Source organism: Genypterus blacodes, unplaced genomic scaffold (assembly GCF_046128005.1).
Source record: "Genypterus blacodes isolate CSIRO-AG114 ecotype Tasmania unplaced genomic scaffold, CSIRO-AGI_Gbla_v1 ptg000021l_1, whole genome shotgun sequence".
Classification (NCBI taxonomy): Eukaryota; Metazoa; Chordata; class Actinopteri; order Ophidiiformes; family Ophidiidae; genus Genypterus; species Genypterus blacodes.
Genome location: NW_027466834.1, coordinates 8,729,424 through 8,749,517, shown reverse-complemented (window position 1 = coordinate 8,749,517; position 20,094 = coordinate 8,729,424). Strand labels below are relative to the sequence as shown.

Genomic DNA, 20,094 nt, shown 5'->3' with positions numbered 1-20,094 from the left:
ATCCGTTCAGTGATTTCCCATTGTGAAACAAAAGTCACGAAATTCATCTGACTTCCACTTTTTGAACATTGCTTAATTAATGTTTCATGTTTGCAGTGTATGTACAGACAAGTTTCATACACACATCCTCCCCTGACACTTTATCATCTCCCTTATTAAACCTCTGTGGGGCTCGTGAGGCCACTGTTGGCATGGTTTCGACATAAAAACAACATGTCATTGTGTCGTCAAATTTAATGAAAGGGACCTGTTTATTGTTTTCAGCTTTTTGTTTCAAAGTATCAAATCCGATGAAGGGAAGTTGCACAGATGTTGCTGCCTTTCCTTTTGTTTAAAGCCAGTAAAAAAAAAACTAAGATTTTATATCCACCCAAACTCACAGGGTTTGAGTGTTTGAGCATGATGATCACTTAAACCTCCACCAGTATACTTCTGCTCCAGTTTCTTTAAGCTACAATATTCAGATACTTATCACCAAAATCACTGGAAAAACAGCATAAACGTGACCTGCATTCGTTTCAAATGAGGCCCCCGGGTTGGTACATAACCTTGTGATGTCATATTAAAGCTAAAGGAGTCTGGGGAGCTGGAGAGAGAAATGATGGGGGAGAAGAAAGTAGGACATTCAACAAGAGGGTAAAATCATCTTAGAACATTTCCTCACGGGCATCTGTAGATATGATCACACAAATAGCTGCTACTCATCAGCCCACACACAAAACAGACACACACACACACCACACACACACACACACACGTAAGGCACGCTGGCTGTTGTGATCCATTAGAGGAATGATAACAGGGGCATGTGGCAGGGAGAAGACCGTATATCTCAATTCAAATTCTCTCTCCTGGCACAATGAATAGACTATTCTTTGGGGAAAATCTGCGGTAGGAGCAGACGGCTTAACCAGAGCGAAAGAGGAAGACTGGTAAACAAGAACTAAATGATGCCGAATGACATTTCTGCTCTGTCAGATTAATAGTGAAGGAGATTACAGGCACCTCGACGGATGGGGACCCAAATGAGACAAAACCCGGGAAGATTATTAGAAGGCTGACATCCTCTTCGAATAATGGAGAGCCTCAGACAGCTGTTGTGAAATTAATATTTCATTGTTTTCCATCAAAGACTGCGAGAAGGAATATCACTACTTGCAATGCACTTGATTTTATATTGACAAAACTGGGGCTCATGTGTTTTTAAGATATCTGTCAGCTCTCATTTTCACCAAACAGTCAGGGTTTGGTTGTGACGATACAGAGAGTGTACAAAATAATTCAATCGGATACAAAAGTTCACGCTTCCTCCCTTAACCCTGACTGTCTAAACCCATTGTTCTGTGGCTCTGAGTCGATCTAAGGTTTGTCAACACAATATTGGGGCTCAGGTTGTTGCATTTTTACCAAGAAATACTGTTTCCTTGGTTTCCTCCTTCTTCACATGTGCTTATTGGCCCCTTGCTTTGTCATTTTACAGAACCAGCGGTTGTTGGTGGGTCCTGACGGTATGCAAATAAGCTCACAGCTCCGATTGGTTGTCTCTACATTGCTGCTGTCCGCAAGGGTCCAGCTGAAAATGATACTTGCGGTAATGTGATGTCCAAACCCCCATTAAAGTAATAGGCTCTACTGGCAGCTTCTCCTCTCAGCTGGTTGTGCTAAATTGGCTGCAGGTTAGCGTAAAAAAAAAATGTAAACGTTTGTGTGCTCGTTATTTAACGGGTGCTCGGACAAGACATGACAGTAATTTTGTGGACACCATTGTGAACGTTTTAACGACGACAATATCCAAAAGGTTTAAGCATTTTCATATTACAGTTACAGACAAGGATGGCCAGGAGGGCGAGGAAAAAAGGTTTAGTGTTATATGGTTCATTAAGGGTAATATGACAGTGATGTACAATCAAACAGGACTGAAAAGTGAATTTAATTTGCTCAGGGGTTTTTTTTGGGCTCTTTTAGCTCTGAATGAATGTTTTTGAATTGTTTTTGAATGACAGACAAGCAACCTGTCCCACTCAAATCGCAAAATTAGGGAACCCACTCCTGATCAACGTCTTTTTACTGCAGGTCACTGACCCATTAATGACCTGTCCACCTCTGTAAGTCAGGCAGCAGTCCAAAAAGTAAAGTGTCCATGGTTGTTGCAGGATATTATGTTCATTCCACCTCCTCAGGATGTCAGTTGTTTGACATACTTGTACCAACATAACTGGCTTAACAGTCACCACAGGGAAATAATTGCGTCCTTTGCAGATGTGATGATTCTGCGTGACAGGACCCGGTGAAACCCATTACTGTTGCATTGCATCTTTGGCATTTGAGCACGAGGCCACATGTAAATAGCCGGTGAGGGGTTTTGATACATGGCCGTGTCAGGCTCACTGTAGCCGAAGGTCATTCAGCTGAGGAGGAAGTGTTCATCACCCACCGTGTTCACGCTATTACAATCGTAGATAGGATTCATTGCTTTTTATTTTTCACATGCATTTCATTTCACCACGCGATGAACCCCATAATGCATGCAAAGACAGCGCGGCGGCAGCATAGATGGGATACGGTAGAGTTTGACGTATTAATGCACCGTACATTCTCCCGTTAATCATAGCAAATGTCAAGTTTTTCTTCTTTATATCCTCAGCAATGCACTGTTATCCTCGTTGAGTGAACAACAGACAAAGCAATTGCTGCGTCGGGGTTAAGAATCTCTGACTTTCCAATTTGAAGAATAATAGTATGTCTCCTCACAGCAGTTCAAGGCCTGTGAAGGATTAACGCTAAGTGTAAATGTGTATAGAGCACAATATGGAGCGACAGCAAAATTATTCCTTTCAAAATACTCAGGTTGAAGTCAAGTTGTTGCTTATTAAGGCCTGAATGACTCTGTCGAGGCTCAATAATGCCATGTTGGTGGCAGCGTTATGGGTCTTTTCACACCTTTTTTGTTATCAGTTCCTTGTCATTACCTCTGCTCTCTTTGGGAATTGCCTGAGGTGTGTGCATATTTACATGTCATTTTGTTTCATATATTCACAAAAGGATGTCTGGATTTCATTGATAACGCTGTCAGTTTGTCATAGCATGTGTATTTAACAGGATGTGTTTCAGGTCTAATGGAATAATCTACCAAAATGGTAGCAGGGAGCCGTTTGAGTGGATGCTAATCTGTGAAATACTTCAATAATCCATAAATACTGCATTTTGGTCTTTGATGTCACAGGAATATCAATAAAAGACTGAAGAATTTACTCACTGTATGTTTGTAATGCAGGCCTTACTCTATCACAGATCTCTAGATTACCTGTGTGATAAAATTTGCTGAACGAATAAAGATGAGTCGATTAAGATTTATTTACTTATAGATTTATTAAGATTTATATATATTGAATTTGGTATATTGAATATTTTCAATCATCATCAAGAATGCATGAAAACAGAATCATCTGGTCGGCAAACCCAATTATGAAGCTTTGGGACACTCTGGTTAGCCTGTTCTGTTATTCCAGTATATATAAACTGAAACAATATGCTTTTACTACTGTTATACATGTTGTACAGGATAAAATATGTTTTTGCTGTCATATCTTTTCTTCTTTTCTTCTCTACCTTTCCTTTGTGTGGACGGTTCTCTCTATTTTCATTACACAGATCATACCAAGCATAGGAAATATAACAGGAAATTCACAGTTCGAAAAAAAAAAATGTTGAACCCTTTGGCTTATTGTTAGAACTAATTTAACTAACAATATGAGCACATATGAATGGCTATCAGGTCCCTGTGTGTCTCTGATTATCAAAAGAAATATTACCCAAGCTATTCAGCTTCCACAGTGGAATCTAATTCACAATATGCATTTAATAAGACCTTTTTAAAGTACGTAGAAATGAGCATGTGCACGTGTGAGGGAGAGATAAAGCAGACGGTGCAATGCAATAAGAAAGAGAATATTGGAAAGGGCTACAATACCGCGTGCTTCTTTCATCAAATGATATCATGTTGAATGGGAACAAAGACGATCTGTACCATAAAGCCTGTGATGGTGCACCCACTCAACTTTTGTCTGAGTAGCAGCAAAACATTGAGGCTTCTACATCTTTTGTGAAATTTATTTTATGTAGTGGGAGATCAGAGCAGAACTACAAAAAAATCTACAAATAACTAAACTAAAATTTTAAATACACGCCATATTTGAAACAAAGTAGAGTAAATCATGACTTTTGCTCTTCTGAGAAGGGAAGAAAGAGTGAAATGCAGGATTCATTTCATACAGCCTGTGTCACACTACAACGGGCGGCAGTAGCTCATAGGGAACTCAGCGGGGAACCGGTGGGTTGCCAGTACTCCATTGCCTCCAGGGCACTGCGGATGTGCCCGCGAGCAAGGCACCAAACCTCCAACTGCTCCAGGGACGCCGTAGAATGACTTCCCTCTGTAATGCATGTGTTTGTGCGTGTGATATGTAAGAGGGGGTGCAAGAAAAAATTCAAATTACGTGAGATAACATTTGTGAATTGCATGGGATCTGACCAAATAAAGTAACTTATCTTATCTTATCTTATCTTATCAGACGTTAGACATGTGAGACAGCCCTCACAAAGTGAGTGGATGAAGTTGATGCTGACGTGGAGTTATGACCTCTTCTGTTTCCGCACTGGCCAGTTGGCTCATTGCGATGTTACACAATCTGCATCCTCGCCCGTCCTCCCAACTACAGGATGATTCAGTTATATAAGAGATATTACATTTGTTAGGGATTACATTACACACACAAGGCTCTATCTGGCCTCAGGCAAGCATCTTCAATCTTAATCCTCCTCATCATCAAAGATTAAATCGTGTCTCATCATTTATGGGTAGAGTTTGGATGCAAAGAAATGCAGAAAAATTGGACAGGATGGCTTTGACGGAGTTTGTGAGTAAAGATTATTGATTGAACTTGAACACATACAGAATTAATTTCTGACCTGAAAGATCTTCTGTGTTATTCTTACCCAAAATAATTACACAAAGGATTTTTATTAAACCACAGTCTGTATCTAGGTCAAATTTACCAAGCACTCTGGATTATCTCCCATAGTCACGCAGACGTCTGTAACGATCACCAATTTGATCCCTTGGTGATTTGCATGACCCAGGCACATAAACACCGACTTCTCCGATATTATTTAACTAATTGTAACAATTCCAAATTGATTCTCCATCAGTGCATTTGATTGATTTCCCTTGAACACCTCTATAGGTACAAACATTGAGCAAATGGAATTTAAAATGGCTGTTGGGGTAAAGGCAAAAGGAAATCCATGCATGTAGGAGAGAGATAATGAAAGCGACTGGAGTCAGACCCTCAAGGTACAAAGCAGCCCATTGCTCTGGGTCCCATGTGACAATAAAGATATTCCTCTTTAATTGAAATCTGCTTGTTCCTTGGTCATGATGGACAGGTTTTAGAATACACGTGCTGTTTCCACTCCTCACATTCATTCTATTCATTCCTTTTCTATGTAAAGTCTTCAGCTTTTCTGTTATGGCCTCTCCCACTGTAAAACAAAGCGTTCACTCCTTTATTGTTATGGACAAAAACAATGTTATTATCAAATGGCAGGTTACTATGCGACATATAATTTAATAATAATAATAAATATGCAAATATGTAGTTGTTGCACTATATATTCCAGGATGTTGCTCGCTAATGTTAGGGCATATTTATTGGCAGTTAAAGAAAGAGGAGGCCTCGTAAATTTACACCTGGCTTCCTGGGAACCTATTGTAATGTAGTTTCAAATGATTATCATTTATTTTATTTATTTTTTATTATTAGTTCTTAGAAGCAGACAATATATGATGGTTATTGTTTTCTGTTTTATATCAATTGTGTTTATTTTCATTCATTTGAGTATTGTACACTTGCCTGTGGAGGGGAAGTTTGTCATTAAGTTCTTGTGTTAAAGAAAAACCTTGAGCTTGTAAACTTTCCGACTGCTGGATTTCACCATGCATTCACCTTTAAGCTCAGATCAAACCATTATTTAATATTCGTGCTGTGTTGCTGCTCTACACTGCTTGTGAACTTCTCCTTCATCCTTCTGTTTCCTCTGATCACATCACATACAGCTTGTGTCAGATTCTGTCACTGACAAAACACACTGGCAAACAGGTAAAAATAAAGTTTGGTTGAGGTTTGGTTGAACTTTGGATGAACTTTGTTTGAACCGGCACAGCCAATGAAATGAATGTTTGCCAATTAATGTATGACTTTCAAGTAAAGTAGTTAGATAATTGTGGAACTGGATTGCAAATTTCAGAATCGCAAACACAAATTGTGATGGATGCAATTACTGGCAGCTCTTGAATGTCTGAAACTATTTTTTCTTTCTGAGGCAATTAAATAAATAAATAAACGTTATTTAGTCTCACCTTGAAATCAGTAAATGCTGAAATATATATGGAACAGCAAAGCCAACGTTTCACAACAAATACTGTTGACTATTGACTCTGAGCAGCTGTTTTACCAAGATAATGCCAGAATGGATTTAAAAACATTATTTTCCCTTCTCAGATTTTACTTTAACTTGGAAAAAAACTGAAAAAGCTTCCTGGAAGAGATGAAGAAGGGCCTTTCCATTGAAATCAATCATTTAAGCAATGTCATTTTGCTTCAGTCAGAATGCGGTTTTATTGGGATGTTTCATATCTTCATGAAATCCACACTTGCCTTCTATCAGTCATATTGCTGAAGTATTACGCTCTCCATATCTCCAACATGCATAAATAATGATAATGACTTAGAGGAGCTTTGATGAGGAACCATCCCTTAGTTGTGGTGGACAGAGTGCCCTTGAAAATAATAAGGGAGTCGGCAAAATGGCTTTCTTGGAGCAATTTGTGCCATATTCCTTTGTTGAATCATAACAAGCTCATACATTTTCCAATTCTCTGACCTTAAATTGCATTGCGAGCGTAATGTGACTGATTAAGCTATTTCAGGGTAAAAAATGCATTCGATTTCAAGACAGGGAATGCTAAATTAGTTTTAGCTTCAGGATTTTATAATAGGTTTTACAGGAGGGGGGTATTTCCCAGGAACCCCTTCTCATTTAACACTTCCATCCCAGCCAACACATGAGAGTGAGAGAGATTTGGGCTAAATTGCTGAATGTACAGGTCCTTTAATGCTGGAAATTCTTTGTGCTTCTTGGATGTAACCTAAATTCAAAATTAGAGATATACTTTTTTTCTACAATACAATTCTACAACATGTGTGAGAATGCTAACAACTGCTAATACCCTATAAAATATCAATTTGCACTGACTTTCATTTGACCGAGAGTGTTTTTCAAGGTATACAAAAGATTGTCCTTTTCCATGTCAGTGATAAGTGCACTGGCCAATCCATCATGTGTCGTCAGCTGTCAGACTTGGGGGGGTGAAACAATTAAAGGTTCCACACAGGTCAGGCTGCTCCAGTAGTGTCAATGAAGAAGTCGATGAAGCAACGTGTGTGTGGGCCTCGAAACGGTAGATTCATTAGGAAAGGCCAGTGAAGACGGGATGTATGGGGAAGACAATTAAATGACTGAAAGTATAGGGCGTTGAGGACTCAAGGGACGGGAAAGTCAAAGGAAGAAGACAACCAATATAAAAGCAAGTGTGAAGAATTAACTTTGCTTGGTACACGTTAATTATTAAGCCAGGAAATGTCAGACATGGCACGGCAAATGATTGGTAGATGTTGATGTCATCCCTGTGATAGAAAGTCTCATAAACAGAGACAAACACATGCGCACAGCTTTCATGTGGGCCATGGAGAGCACCAAGTTTTGGGGCATTGGCTTCCATAATTTACTAATCATGCACACGGACATAAGGAGACGTATATTTTCATGTAAACAGAAAATTTATACAAACAACAAGCAAACGCAGACTTGGCATTTGGCCACAGACAATTTATAGCCGGTATATTACAGCCGTTCTTGTGCATGAATAAGTGGATGTCTGTATTAGTCCATGCAGTCAATCAGTTATCATGAATCACATGCTCACTCCATTAATGTTGCTTGTCAGTGGTGTCTGAAATGCAATCAACAAAGTGTGGAGTATTGAATCATTGGGCATATTGTTCACTAACAATACTTGGCATGGCATTGATTCCAACCAACAGTCCTTCAGCCCCAGGCACGAGGATGTGGCTCATTGAAGAGACAGTTTATCAGGAGAAAAAAGGTCAATTCAAGTGATTGATACCCCTTTCTATGAGTGATATAACAGATGGGATTACTTGTGCATTTTGTATGCAGAATCAGGGTGACATTTGCTCTGATTGGGCCATAAAAATCCAATTAAAGAGAGAGTTTGAGTAATAAGATTCTTATTTTTGTGTTTACATGTTATGCATCTATGAAGCATTTCTTGCCATGTTCTACATGACAGCGGCAGAGATCAGAGCCCTTGGAGGTCAATGTGGAAAGTCTTTGAGCTGTTGGTTACGGTTGCCGAGTGTGAGGAGGAGAGGAACTACCACCTCTGGTAGGCGGCTTACGGATTAGTTGTTGAAACACTGATCCACACGTGTAGCAGCATGGTAATGTGTCATTAATCTAGTTCCCTCTGATCTTTCATGACTAAATTTGGAGAATTTGTTAGACAAATATTGAAAGAGATGTGCACAAAGAGATTACATAAGTGAATTTGAGTAGGAGGGCTAATAAGAAAGAAGAAGAAGAGCTCCTGGAGTATTATTTTTGCTAAAAACGCTTATTGAACTTTGGAAGTAATATCAATTCATGTCTGCATTATAATATTCAAAGTGTCACAGAGCGTGCATTGTGTGTTTTAAGATTTTTCTCATTTTAAATCAGTACAATATTGATATACAATCCATGTTATAATTTGTCCTCACTGAACTTTACTTTGTTACATGAGTCCCACCTTTTCATTGAACTGGTGATTTCATTTGATTTGCACATGCATGTTTCTCATCTGGTTTTTCTTAAAGAGGCAAATTCATTTCTCAGCATGACACAGGAGGACCCATGCATAGCTAATGCTCAACAGTAAATTACCTCAATTGTTTTAAACCCTGACATATCAGCACAATTATACCTGTCTCAGCAGTGCTGGCAAATGTGTTATTGATCAAAATGTTCACTCTTTGAATGTTTACCCCTATGCAGCAGAGGTAAGGGACAGAGGTATGGATACATGAGGAGGAACCAGACTAGTTTCCTGTCAAATCATCTCTCCTTTGTAGATTTGCTCAGTTCATCAAACTGACACATTAGATACATGACTTACCAACAACTTCACTCGCTAGAATCTCATCCTCCCTCACAGGCGCTGTCTTGCAAAATGAAAGGGCTGAGTCTACTGTATATCTATCTAAGCAAGAGATCAAGCTGAAGGAAGTGAATATAAATATAGATGTCATTGTAAGGGGAAAAAGCAGGCTAAGCTACAGTATATGTACAAGAAATGTAAATAGTTTCTTTGGTCCCTGCAGAGCCAAACGAACCTTAACCTCTAATCTGATGGAAACCACCCTGAGGGAAAAATGTCCACATACAGTATTCCTTATTTAACTGAGGTCATTCTGCCAGTCAGGTTCGCCCTATAATACATCCTTTTCTCAGTAGACCAGCAGTAATAAATCTGGAAAATTCAAAGTGAAGATTGTTAAGTAACTCTTGATTTAACACTCTGAACTGAGACAGAAAACAAAACTGAAACCAAAGAATCAGATATTTGTGACATAACTTCACACTCAATATATCACCTTGTGTTTTCATATCAATGTTTATGGAAAAAAAAAAGTTTATTGGTCATTTCAACCCTGGTAAAGCCAAAATGTTGTCTAGTGTGAACTGACTATCAAACATATTTGATTTGGTCAAGCCGAGTGATGGCTCAGTCTCGTATTGTGAACCAGACTGACAAGAAAATGAGAGAGAGAATTCAGTCTAAAGTATGGTAAAGTATATAAAGCTTATGTAGCTTAGAAGATGATAGGTGAGACTGGTGAATGGAATGAAATATCTATCTATATGCTCCATTTCATGAGGATGGATGTGTTTCAGCACGCAAGCCTTGCTCGCACTCATCACAGCTTTGATTCTGCCATTTAGGTCGATCTGTTCTCATTGTTTTGATGCAAGTCCTGTCACATTCTTCTTCACAACTTAGTAATGAATGTTACAATGCTCCCTTCTTGAAAAGAAGTATCCTGCTGCCTTTTACCGCATATTTTCCTTTACTGCCTCCTTTTACTCTTTGTTGGACCATTTTCCTCCAACTGTTTTTATTTATGGTCCTATTTTAAATCGCTATTGAACATCAGGGAGGCCGAGTTGTGTACGCAATCCATCGACACTTAAAATGAATGAGACCTCAATCACCATTGTGCTCATGGGGAGTTAAACCAGGCAAGCAGTATTAGCTTTTTTAAGCCTCAAAACTAAATACACTTTACATATTGACTTTGTAAACCAGATGGCAAAGTGCTATGTTGAAGGTATTTGATAATATCAGTTAGCCTTTTGCTTCGCAGTCAGTACTCTCTAGAATACAGTGGAGAAAAATATGAAACTTCAGCAATTTACAAGCTGCCTTGTAAACTTAAGCAATTTATGAACGACGTGTCAACGGTGACATAATTCATGTTGTCATTATTGGGAGGGGGGGTTGGCGTGAATCCATTCATATTAACTTTTCGGTAATGCAAAAAATAAAACACAGCCAATAGAGAAAAAATTATACAGTGGCAATGAATAGCACACTATGCAAATGACAGACACCTCAACTAATGTTTTTGGCAGGTTTGGAGGCAATTGTAGGTGCTTGTTGCAAATCCACACAAACAATAAACACACAAGCACTCTCCAGTTGTTTTTGCTGAACCTCGCTGAAAGTTAACTCCTTTCACCCCAGCCCTCCCCTCACCCCTTACTCCCCTGTGCTCTAACCCTTAAAAGCATCCTTTGGGTATTTCTACCTTTTCTCGCCAGCCCCACCCATCACGCTTTAACCCCAGCCTCATGTTGTTCATGAAGTGGTGTTAACATTAGATAATTGTTACTTGAAGTTTGTGGAGATTCAGTCACTTGAGTCAATTTCTGGCACTTTACATTGCGGTTTGCTGACAGTGAAGGTCGCGTCTTCTTCGGTATGATGCAAATTGTTTTTTCTTCGGAAAGGAATGAGTCCTGTGTTTTGCTTTAGAGGTGTTCTCTGATGTGTTTTCAGAGTAGTGTGTTGTCAAATTAGTTTCAGACAGCGTGCGTTGAAAAGTCATTGCGGATTCCATCCATGACGGTGATTGTAGGAATCAGATTGGAGGTGACTGTAGGAATAGAGCTTGTTGCAGCTCTACACAAACAAAAAGACGCTCTCATCTCATCGTGATTCAGATGATGATGGGAGGTTGTTAGGGTGGTTATATTCGTGTCAACTGTGACATCATTCATGAAGCCATTATGGGGGTTATCAGGGTGGTGCCATTCATGCCTCACACTACTACAATTGTGAAATGCAAATACAAAAAAATTCATATGTAAATGGTTGATAAGCAGCCTATGAAAATGTGAGACCCCTGAACAATGTTTTGGCAAGTTTGGAGGTGAGTGGAGGAATGGTGCTTGTTGCAATTGAACACACATGCTCTCTTATTGTAGTATGAAACAAATATATACATACACTCAATATAAGAAAGGGGCAAATATCTTAACAAGTGACGTCTTGTCAAGAGGCCATAATTCTTGCTTTAAATACAGCAACATTTGCAAACTCAGTCTCACTCTTCAATCTAACTAATTCTTTGCATAGAGAACATTTTTAATTCAACACATAGCCCTCGTTCTTATTCCAGGCACGTCTGTCAATCTGCCTATGAAACGAAGAGCTAGAGGCTACCGGCCCAGACACATCAGCTCCTTTTCGGTTATCTAACAGTACTTTCTGAAGTCTTCACACGAATCGATTTCTCATTTTCAGCTTGTTGTTGCTTTCTAGGACATGGTTAAGCCTTGTGCTTTCTGTGAAATCAGTGGACAAGTAGAGTAGGTCAGGTTGTGAGGAGTGGCTACAGAATACCGACTGATGCAACACTCTTACCAAACAAAGTAAATGTAAGAATCAGCATCGAAGAACAAATCATTGCAACTTTAACAAGTTAGAATTGGAGATAGAAAGGCATGGAGATAATTTCTTCACACCAGCACCATGACATTTGTAATTCATTTATTCTTATTAGAAATGCAATTTGTTTGAATTATTTGCCTTCAGAGGAACAACCATTTGCCCTTGATGTACGTTTGCACCTAGTCATACCTTTACTTCTTCATCTACTGCAGGACTTCAAGATCCTTTGTATTGATTGTGTCACATCTGAAGTTTTCATTTCATCTACTTTCTTGTTATTGTTGTTTCCAATACATCCTTAGCCAAGATTGACAGTGATAATGTTACAATCCGTGATTTGGGAGCAGATTTCATGACACTAACTGGCTTGATTGTCAAACAACCACAACTAATGAGATGTCTATTGCGTTGTGTATAGTAGACATGCAAGTTGAAAATAATCGAAATAGTAATTTGGGCTCAAAAATTGTTTAATACAGCTGTAAACACGTTTTACATGTTTCATGTTTTCTGCCACAGACGCTGACCAAAAAGATTTATTTCAGTTCAAAGTACTTCCAATGAGTGCTTAAATTAAAATAAAATGAAGACTCTTCCCACAAACCTAGCAAGTACCACAAAACACATGTAGCCCATTTCAATAACATACTGCAAACATATAAAACAACATTAATTATAATAAAATACTCTTGATATGAATAATGTATATAAGTACCCTGCTGCATTTCATGATTATTAAAAGACGTTGGAAAAATGCAGCATGTGATTGCTGGTTCTTTCTCCAAACATGAAATACAAAACACAAAATACAACCTGATTGTCTCTAGTATAAGCCTCGTCAAAAATCTCCTCTGGGCAAAGTGGATTCAGTGCATTTCCCCCTATGGCGATCGAGTATTAGTGACCCAACTCTATTCACTGGACAGAGAGCTACCAAGATCGTCTTTACAAAAAGTCAACAATAAAACCTTCACCTTTCCTTGAGTCTTGATACGCACTTGTATAGGAATACGGGCCTGAGAAAGCTGCTCGTCACCTGGCTCGTTGGCCTCATTCATTCATTATGGCAAGCTGTGTGCGTATGTAAACACGATCACCTTCTGTGTATGACATCCGCTTAAACAGACCCGATACTCTGTTTTAGCTTCTTGGTAAACATGTGGCTGACACTTCCACAGTACGTATGGGTGGTGGCCTGTAGCGACGCTTCCAAGGGCTGAAGCAGCGTGTTGTCCAAGCTCTCCCCAAACTGGTACTGTGATGGAAAGAATAGTGTGGTTGTGTTACAATGATGATTTAGATATTTAAGTAATTATTTCATCATTCTACGTCCACACTGTTGTGCTCTCCGATGGCTGTGCTTCTCCTGCTACCCAGATACATTTTGACTAAATAGGTTTCCGAAATAATAAGACCAGTGATTATAACCCAAGCGTACATGTTGTGTAAACTGAAGTACAAGTGTATATTTTCCTCTGTTGCTGGGCATGAAACACAAGAGGAGACGACACGAAAGACAGCTACATCATTAGCTTAGTGCTACTTAGCTAATGACGCTAATGACTAGCTGATGATTTTTAGGTCAACTATGTGCAAACTACATCACGGACATTATTAAGTGTCCATTCAAAAACCTACAGTTTGGTGAGTGATCATCAAATATCTCCAGAATTCTACAATTTACAAAGACGTCTAGTCAAATGCAAATTACCTCAAAATCATGCCATTTTGTTAAGTATCACTTTAAATGCAACATGTCTCTTTCAGTTCAATAACGCTCCTTATTTAACTCATATGGAAATGAAGACAGTGTGCAGATAATGGATACCTTTGACCACCAAAGCACATTCAATTGCAGTATTTCTGATATGCTTCCATCTTGTAGTTATATGACCTCAGTTGTCATATTAAGTAGTCACATACAGTATGTGTAGGTCTGTTTTTTTATCCTTTCTACCATCATAATAAATGAGAGTAAATCACTATTTAATGGCGTCTCATTTGAATCCAGTTTGGTCATGCATTAGGTCACTCAAAGCTCACTTTCTTTATTATCTTTCATACACGGCAGCAGGCAATAAAGCACCATTAACAGCCTCCTATTGATTTTTACGTGAATGCTGCTGGTGTATTGTCCACACAGCCATCATGATGTCTCAAACTAGCATCAGCACTAAAAATTTTACAACTCTTCTGTGGGCTTGGCTGGGTAATGGCAGCGCCCTTTATTGCGAGCTCCTCTGCTGCCTGGGATAGCCTGCCTTGGGAGACAGGCTGACTAAGGAGCTCTTGGTGGGATGGAAATGAGAGTTTCCTCCAGAATTGCCAGCTCTAGGCTTTAACGCCGTTGTCCTCAAAGGACTGAGTGGGAGTACGAGGGGCTGGAGGAGCTGGAGCAACAGGAAGCAGTGATAATCAAACTTTAAACAAAATATAGCTTGCAACCAAAAAGGGAAAGCCCTTATCGGTTTAGGCCATTTTCTAGACACTATTCTGACAAACTACTCAATGAGTCACATTTACTAAGCTGTCTTAATACAGTACACTTCACTTACAAGCCAACACTTTAAAACTAGAGTGAATTGTGTTATGTGCGGTGTAGAATGCTCCATGTATATTGTGTTCTGTGCTGTCTGAGAGACTGATGGCAACACGAAGGCCGAGTGCCCCATAATGAAGCCTGCTCGTTTACTTAATGGCTGAGAACATTGCCCACACTGATAGTGGCCTGGCTGGGGCCTGTGACGGTAATGGATGGAGACCAACTAATGAAGCTTCCCCCCCGCGATTGCTGCCTGGATGTTGACCAGAGTGCTGAAATCAACAAGAGTAGATCAAAGCTCACGGTTTACGGATGTGCTGTAGACAGTGAAGCTCTAAAACACTGAAATGCCTCTGTGCACCAGCAAAACAACATAAAGACAAACAGTATGTACTTAGAAGAAAAGTTGTAAAGTTGTAGTTGGCTGCTCCAACTATGAGAAACCAGGCCTATGCTGAGACAAAAGAGGTGGATATAAATAACAAACATGAGCTTTATTTTCTTAGTATCCAGGAAAGTAGTTCACTTTTGCAGCAACAACGTTTTAAGTTATACCACAGATGATTCTTCGTCATAGTGGTACACACCTAAAAAGGCATTAACGGGTTTTTAGAAAGTATAAAGTAAGCTTAGTAAATGTGTTATGGATATAGAGATGTCTTTTGATCCGACCCACAGAAAATTGGAACAAATGTGTCAAATCATGTGTAACAGATTTGTTTTTTTTTAATGTTTTTATGAATACTTGATGAGAGAGTGTAAAGGGTGATTTGTCTGCTCCGGTCCAGCCGAGACAGGATGACGGAAATGTTTAACAGCTTATTGATTACGCATTGGTGGCCGGAAGTATCAGGACAGAAAAGTAGTGGCCTGAAGTGTTTATTGATGATGTAATGAGTGGTCATGTCCGAAATAGACCGCTTTACCTTCGCAAATGCCATCTACATTACATTACATTACATTACGGTCATTTAGCAGACGCTTTTATCCAAAGCGACTTACAATAAGTGTGTTCAACAAAGGTAGATAAAAAATCTACAAGAACAAAGGCAAAGAGAAGATCACTCCTTACTACAGCAAACAAAACAAATCACTGTTAGCATATTACTTTCCCCCTGCTGTTTGGGAGGCTTTCAGAAGCTTACACGAGGCTCTCTGGTAACCTTTGAACGTTTGTTAATATCAGCCTTGTTTTTATCGAGGCATATATTACAATGGAAAGATTTTGAGTTAGCTGAGGATATCATCTTACCTTCTGGACAGCTTCATAGACGGCCCGAAACGCTGGCTGCTTGTCATCGTGGTAAACACCCCTGTTTCCATGGAGAATGAAGATACCTTGTTCAGCCTGTTGACAGTTGCTGCCATACATGCAGTGGTCTGGACGGTAGTTCCAATGGCAGGGGAATACATATAGGCTTTCTGCAGCACGGGAAAGAGTGGTGGTGTTGGTTGATTGTGACTTTAAATGACTTGGTCAGTGCAATAACCCATAACAAAGCTTATATATTTGTTTGATACTGCGCACGTGGTCATACAAACCTGGGTTATGGTGAAAGATGATATTGAGAAGGTCCTGGTCGCCCCAAGTGATATTGAGTTTATACTTCTGGAGAAGGGGCATCAGCATTTCCCCCCATCGCAGTGAAACTGTTGTCATATCATTCTAAAAGTGCAAAATATACTCAGTTAATCACACTACCTGTACTGCGAGTATGCTGAGTCGGAGGGGTTTGCAAAAGGAATTACAACAGTGATCTCTGCTGGTCAATCTTGGTGATGCATCTACTTCTTCAATTCAACACCCTTCACAATTCCGGAGCAACTGTCTTTCAAGATGTCTCAAACATTGTCTTGCAGCCCTTAACAGGAAAGGCAGGTACGGAAAATGGATCCAATGAATGGATTTTTGTAATGTTTTCCTCATATGTGATAACGATTGTTATCCTAACGGCCACGGAACACCGCAATGTTGGAATACATTCTACATTTGCAAACACATAACTACACAGGCCTCATTACCTTAAAATATTTGTCCCTGAGGCGTGTCATGTTCATGAGCATGACCCCTGAGTTAATCCCCGTCTTGCCATAGTAAGGGTGGCGTGCAAAACGGTTGTACCAGCCGATGCGTGGCTCCTCGTGCTCTGGAGCCATGGCGGCTAATTGGCTCGTATTGAAATTAGATAGGAGGGCCCAGATGTCCTCCACAGGCTGCAAGAAAATGATGTCTGTGTCCACGTACAGCAGAGAGTCCACCTCCTTAAGGATAAGCTGGAAAACAAGAGAGGGCAAAATCTTGATATAAATAAATAAATATCGCCAACGTACATTAAATATGCATGATGGAGGAATGACCCTTAGACCTACGGGCAGGAAGAGCCTCTGAGATGCACAGGGTTTGAAAAGCTTCTTCCACTCTTTGGCATTCTCCTTGGGAAAAGTGATGGAGTATGTGGTGAAGTTAAACCTCGTCTGAGCCACTTTGTGCCAAGAGTCCAGCTTTAGGAAAAAAGAAGAAGTACGTAGTCAGACAATATTTACATGCAAGACAACAGACGGACAGCTACTTAAAGAATTAAGATTTTTGGTGATGTCATACCCTCTTATACTACTGTCTAGATTAGAATTAGTTAATTTTAAACCTATAGCATCTTCTTCAGCATCCTCGTATGCAAACACAAATCATTGTCAATGAGGAGGAGGAGGACAAATGGGGGAGACTTACAACATCTCTGAAGCTTTCGTGTAGATTATCTTCAGCAAATATGTAGAAGTGCAGAGGCTTTTTGCTGAAGAGAAGAGCAGACTTCAGCATAGTGAGAGTCTCCTCCAGTCTGGGGCCACAGGCCACCACAGCCACGTGACTCCTCTCATCTCTACCTGAGGAGCCTGACCTCTCTCTATGAGCCAAAACAAAGCGTAATACCTCAGTCATTAAAGAGAAGCATATGTTCTTGAGGCAGCATGGAAACAAGTCTAAAAGGAAACAACACAATGGAGTTATCAGAGGGTCAGCTGACTGGTCTTCAGCCCTGTAGGATTGTAATTATCATTAGAGTTAATGAAAGAATGTAGCACAGCACTAACTCTGCATGCTTGATGCTGCCTCAATGTGCTCTGTGTTCAATATTGGAAATTGCAAATGCAACTTATAACACATTTTAAAAGATCCCTTTGACCATTTCCATCATATCTCTGTATACTTATCGCATTACACACCTATACCAGCCTTGTGTTATCTTTGATTTATAACCTATTTTAATGTATTTAAAATGTGTTGCTTGTGCTATTATGCTGTTATGTTGATACAGATGCACATGCCTTGACTATACTACAGTACAGTCTTCCAACTGGAAACGTTCCCAGTCATTAATAAGAAATCCTGATGATGAAAGCATGAGTTTAGCAGCAGAAAGAAAGACTTGTTTCAGAATCACAGCCTCTATAGTCATTCTTTCACAGCATCATCTTACATATGACTGCAGGGTAAATTGATGGAGTTGTGAAAGTGGTCATCTGGCATAGAATTGCCAATTTGCAATTGACAAAATTGTTGCCATAATTCAATTATTCACAAGTGGGATGATGATGGTGTGTTGTGTTATTTCATCCCCTGCCAGATTGCATATTTGAATGCAGCTTTAGCTAAATCACAACAGGCAGAACAATGACCTCTTGCAAACATGCTCTATATTTTGTCAAACCTTTCATGTTAAATCAGGTTTTTAGAGAGGCTGCGCTGCTGTAGGTATAAGAACAACATGTCTCTTTTCAGTGATATCATCAGAATCTAAATGGGGGAGACAAAAAGAAGCGGACAGAAAGGAGAGAGACACAGAAGAGGGAGTTGAATATAGTTGTGAATTGAAAAATGATTAATTATGTATGCTTGCTTACAGTGAATTTTGTGGTGAGTTGATAAAAAAACTTAATTTAACTTAAAAGAAAACAGACTGGAAAGTAGTGGTTTTCTAGGACCTGATGTCAAATTTTAGGTTTCTCGGTTGCGGTTGACGGATGTTTACAAATTCATGGTGCATATAGTTTGTAGCTTTCTTGAATTTAATCCTAGAAAAAAACATTTACTGCTGAGTCTGGGCCTGTCAAAAAGAGATAAAGCACATTGACACGTTTAACAGTCTACATATGTGTTATAGTGCATGACAAGTATAAGAGATACGGTGGAAAATGTGAAATAGTAATCCAAGTGTTTTGGGACTGAAGTATAAGAAACATTTGCATCTACAAATAAGGAATTACAAGGTACCAACAGCTGAACCTAATAAACAGTTAAAAATTACAAAGTGATATCTAGTATTAACTGATGATTCAACTCTAGTGGAATCTTTAAATAGATAGATGCACAAAATCCTTCATACCTAAGAGATGATTCCAATAAGCAGTTCACTCCACAAACATCAGCAGGCAGTCTCCAATATGGATTCCAGTAAGAAACTGACTGTGATTTACACCTGACAGAATGAAAAGATCATCTTTTTGGATCCTCGACTTTAATCCCCATTAATGCTCAAATCTAAACAGGTGGTGTGCCTGTAAATCCTATAATCAGGTGTGGAATTAGCCCGAACGATCTACTAATCACATAGCGAGCTACAGAATATTAGCGAACAGAATTAAACATTAGCAACTTGCTAAACTGCATAAATGTGTAATACAACGTGTGTAGAAAATTTGTAAAAGTGCAACATATTTAGCAGAATTAGTACGAGTTAAATGACTAAACGCTAGCTACGTGAATATAACTTTCTTTCTGTTGATTATATAACTTTAACTAACTTTAACGATAATATAAACGCTACCTTAACTTTAGATCACGCAAGGTCTTACTAAAACTGTTGTTTACTCAACATTACAGCGGTATATAAGCATTTAATGTACATAAAATCGCTACCTGTCAAGTTTGTCTTGGCGACCGCTGAGGCCTGCCAAGCCCGGCATTTTCCTGAGAGGATTGCCGGTGACATGTCTGCTCCTGTCGGCTTTCCACACGCTCCACTCGCCTTGGTCCTCAAAGGTGGAGGTTAGTTGACAAAATGCATACAGCAGTGACAAGAAGCTAAAGATCGTGCACAGGAGAAATGCATTAAGGTACCATTTCATTTTGTGTTTAAGGTTTTATGCGTTAACGAAACATTTTGTTGGTCTTTGATGACCATCTGTCATAGTAGCATACTACGCTAATGGTAAGCATTAGCATAGGACGAGGAGGGTAGGGTGGTGTTTACAGTTTTCAGCCTCGCCTACTTCTGGTACACGTGTGGTACATTTGATCAGACTGTACACACACACACAGGTCTTAAGATACAAGAGGAAATACTTAACACCAACAATATCCCCAGTGTGTAAATGTCAAACAAATAATATAAACTCAGAACAAAATAAAACCAAGTAACCA

The 20,094-nt window shown here is 39.4% G+C and overlaps 1 protein-coding gene across 2 annotated transcripts; it reads right to left on the bottom strand.

Annotated features, from left to right (window-relative positions):
- Window positions 1–12,921: 12,921 nt before the first annotated feature.
- On the bottom strand, window positions 12,922–19,929 carry LOC142992205 (glucoside xylosyltransferase 1-like). 2 transcript variants are annotated; one of them, XM_076142553.1, is made up of 8 exons: window positions 19,591–19,929; window positions 19,058–19,150; window positions 17,404–17,578; window positions 17,046–17,177; window positions 16,698–16,949; window positions 16,218–16,341; window positions 15,928–16,097; window positions 12,922–13,388 (listed from the first exon to the last, which is right to left on the bottom strand). In XM_076142553.1, exons 1-8 carry the CDS (start codon window positions 19,797–19,799, stop codon window positions 13,251–13,253), a joined length of 1,293 nt encoding a protein of 430 aa, XP_075998668.1. In that variant the 5' UTR covers window positions 19,800–19,929; the 3' UTR covers window positions 12,922–13,250. The 2 variants fall into 2 exon arrangements, with proteins under 2 accessions (XP_075998668.1, XP_075998669.1); XM_076142554.1 differs by lacking the exon at window positions 19,058–19,150.
- Between the last annotated feature and the right edge of the window lie 165 nt (window positions 19,930–20,094).

What these genes read in the sequence shown, in the direction of transcription:
- LOC142992205 (XM_076142553.1), bottom strand. Translation starts at nt 19,799, where the DNA reads ATGAAATGGTACCTTAATGCATTTCTCCTGTGCACGATCTTTAGCTTC. An exon ending in TTATTGGAATCATCTCTTAG is followed by an intron (nt 17,579 to 19,057) that starts GTATGAAGGATT and finishes TTTGGCTCATAG; the next exon opens with AGAGAGGTCAGGCTCCTCAG. An exon ending in TCAGGGACAAATATTTTAAG is followed by an intron (nt 16,342 to 16,697) that starts GTAATGAGGCCT and finishes TTGCACTTTTAG; the next exon opens with AATGATATGACAACAGTTTC.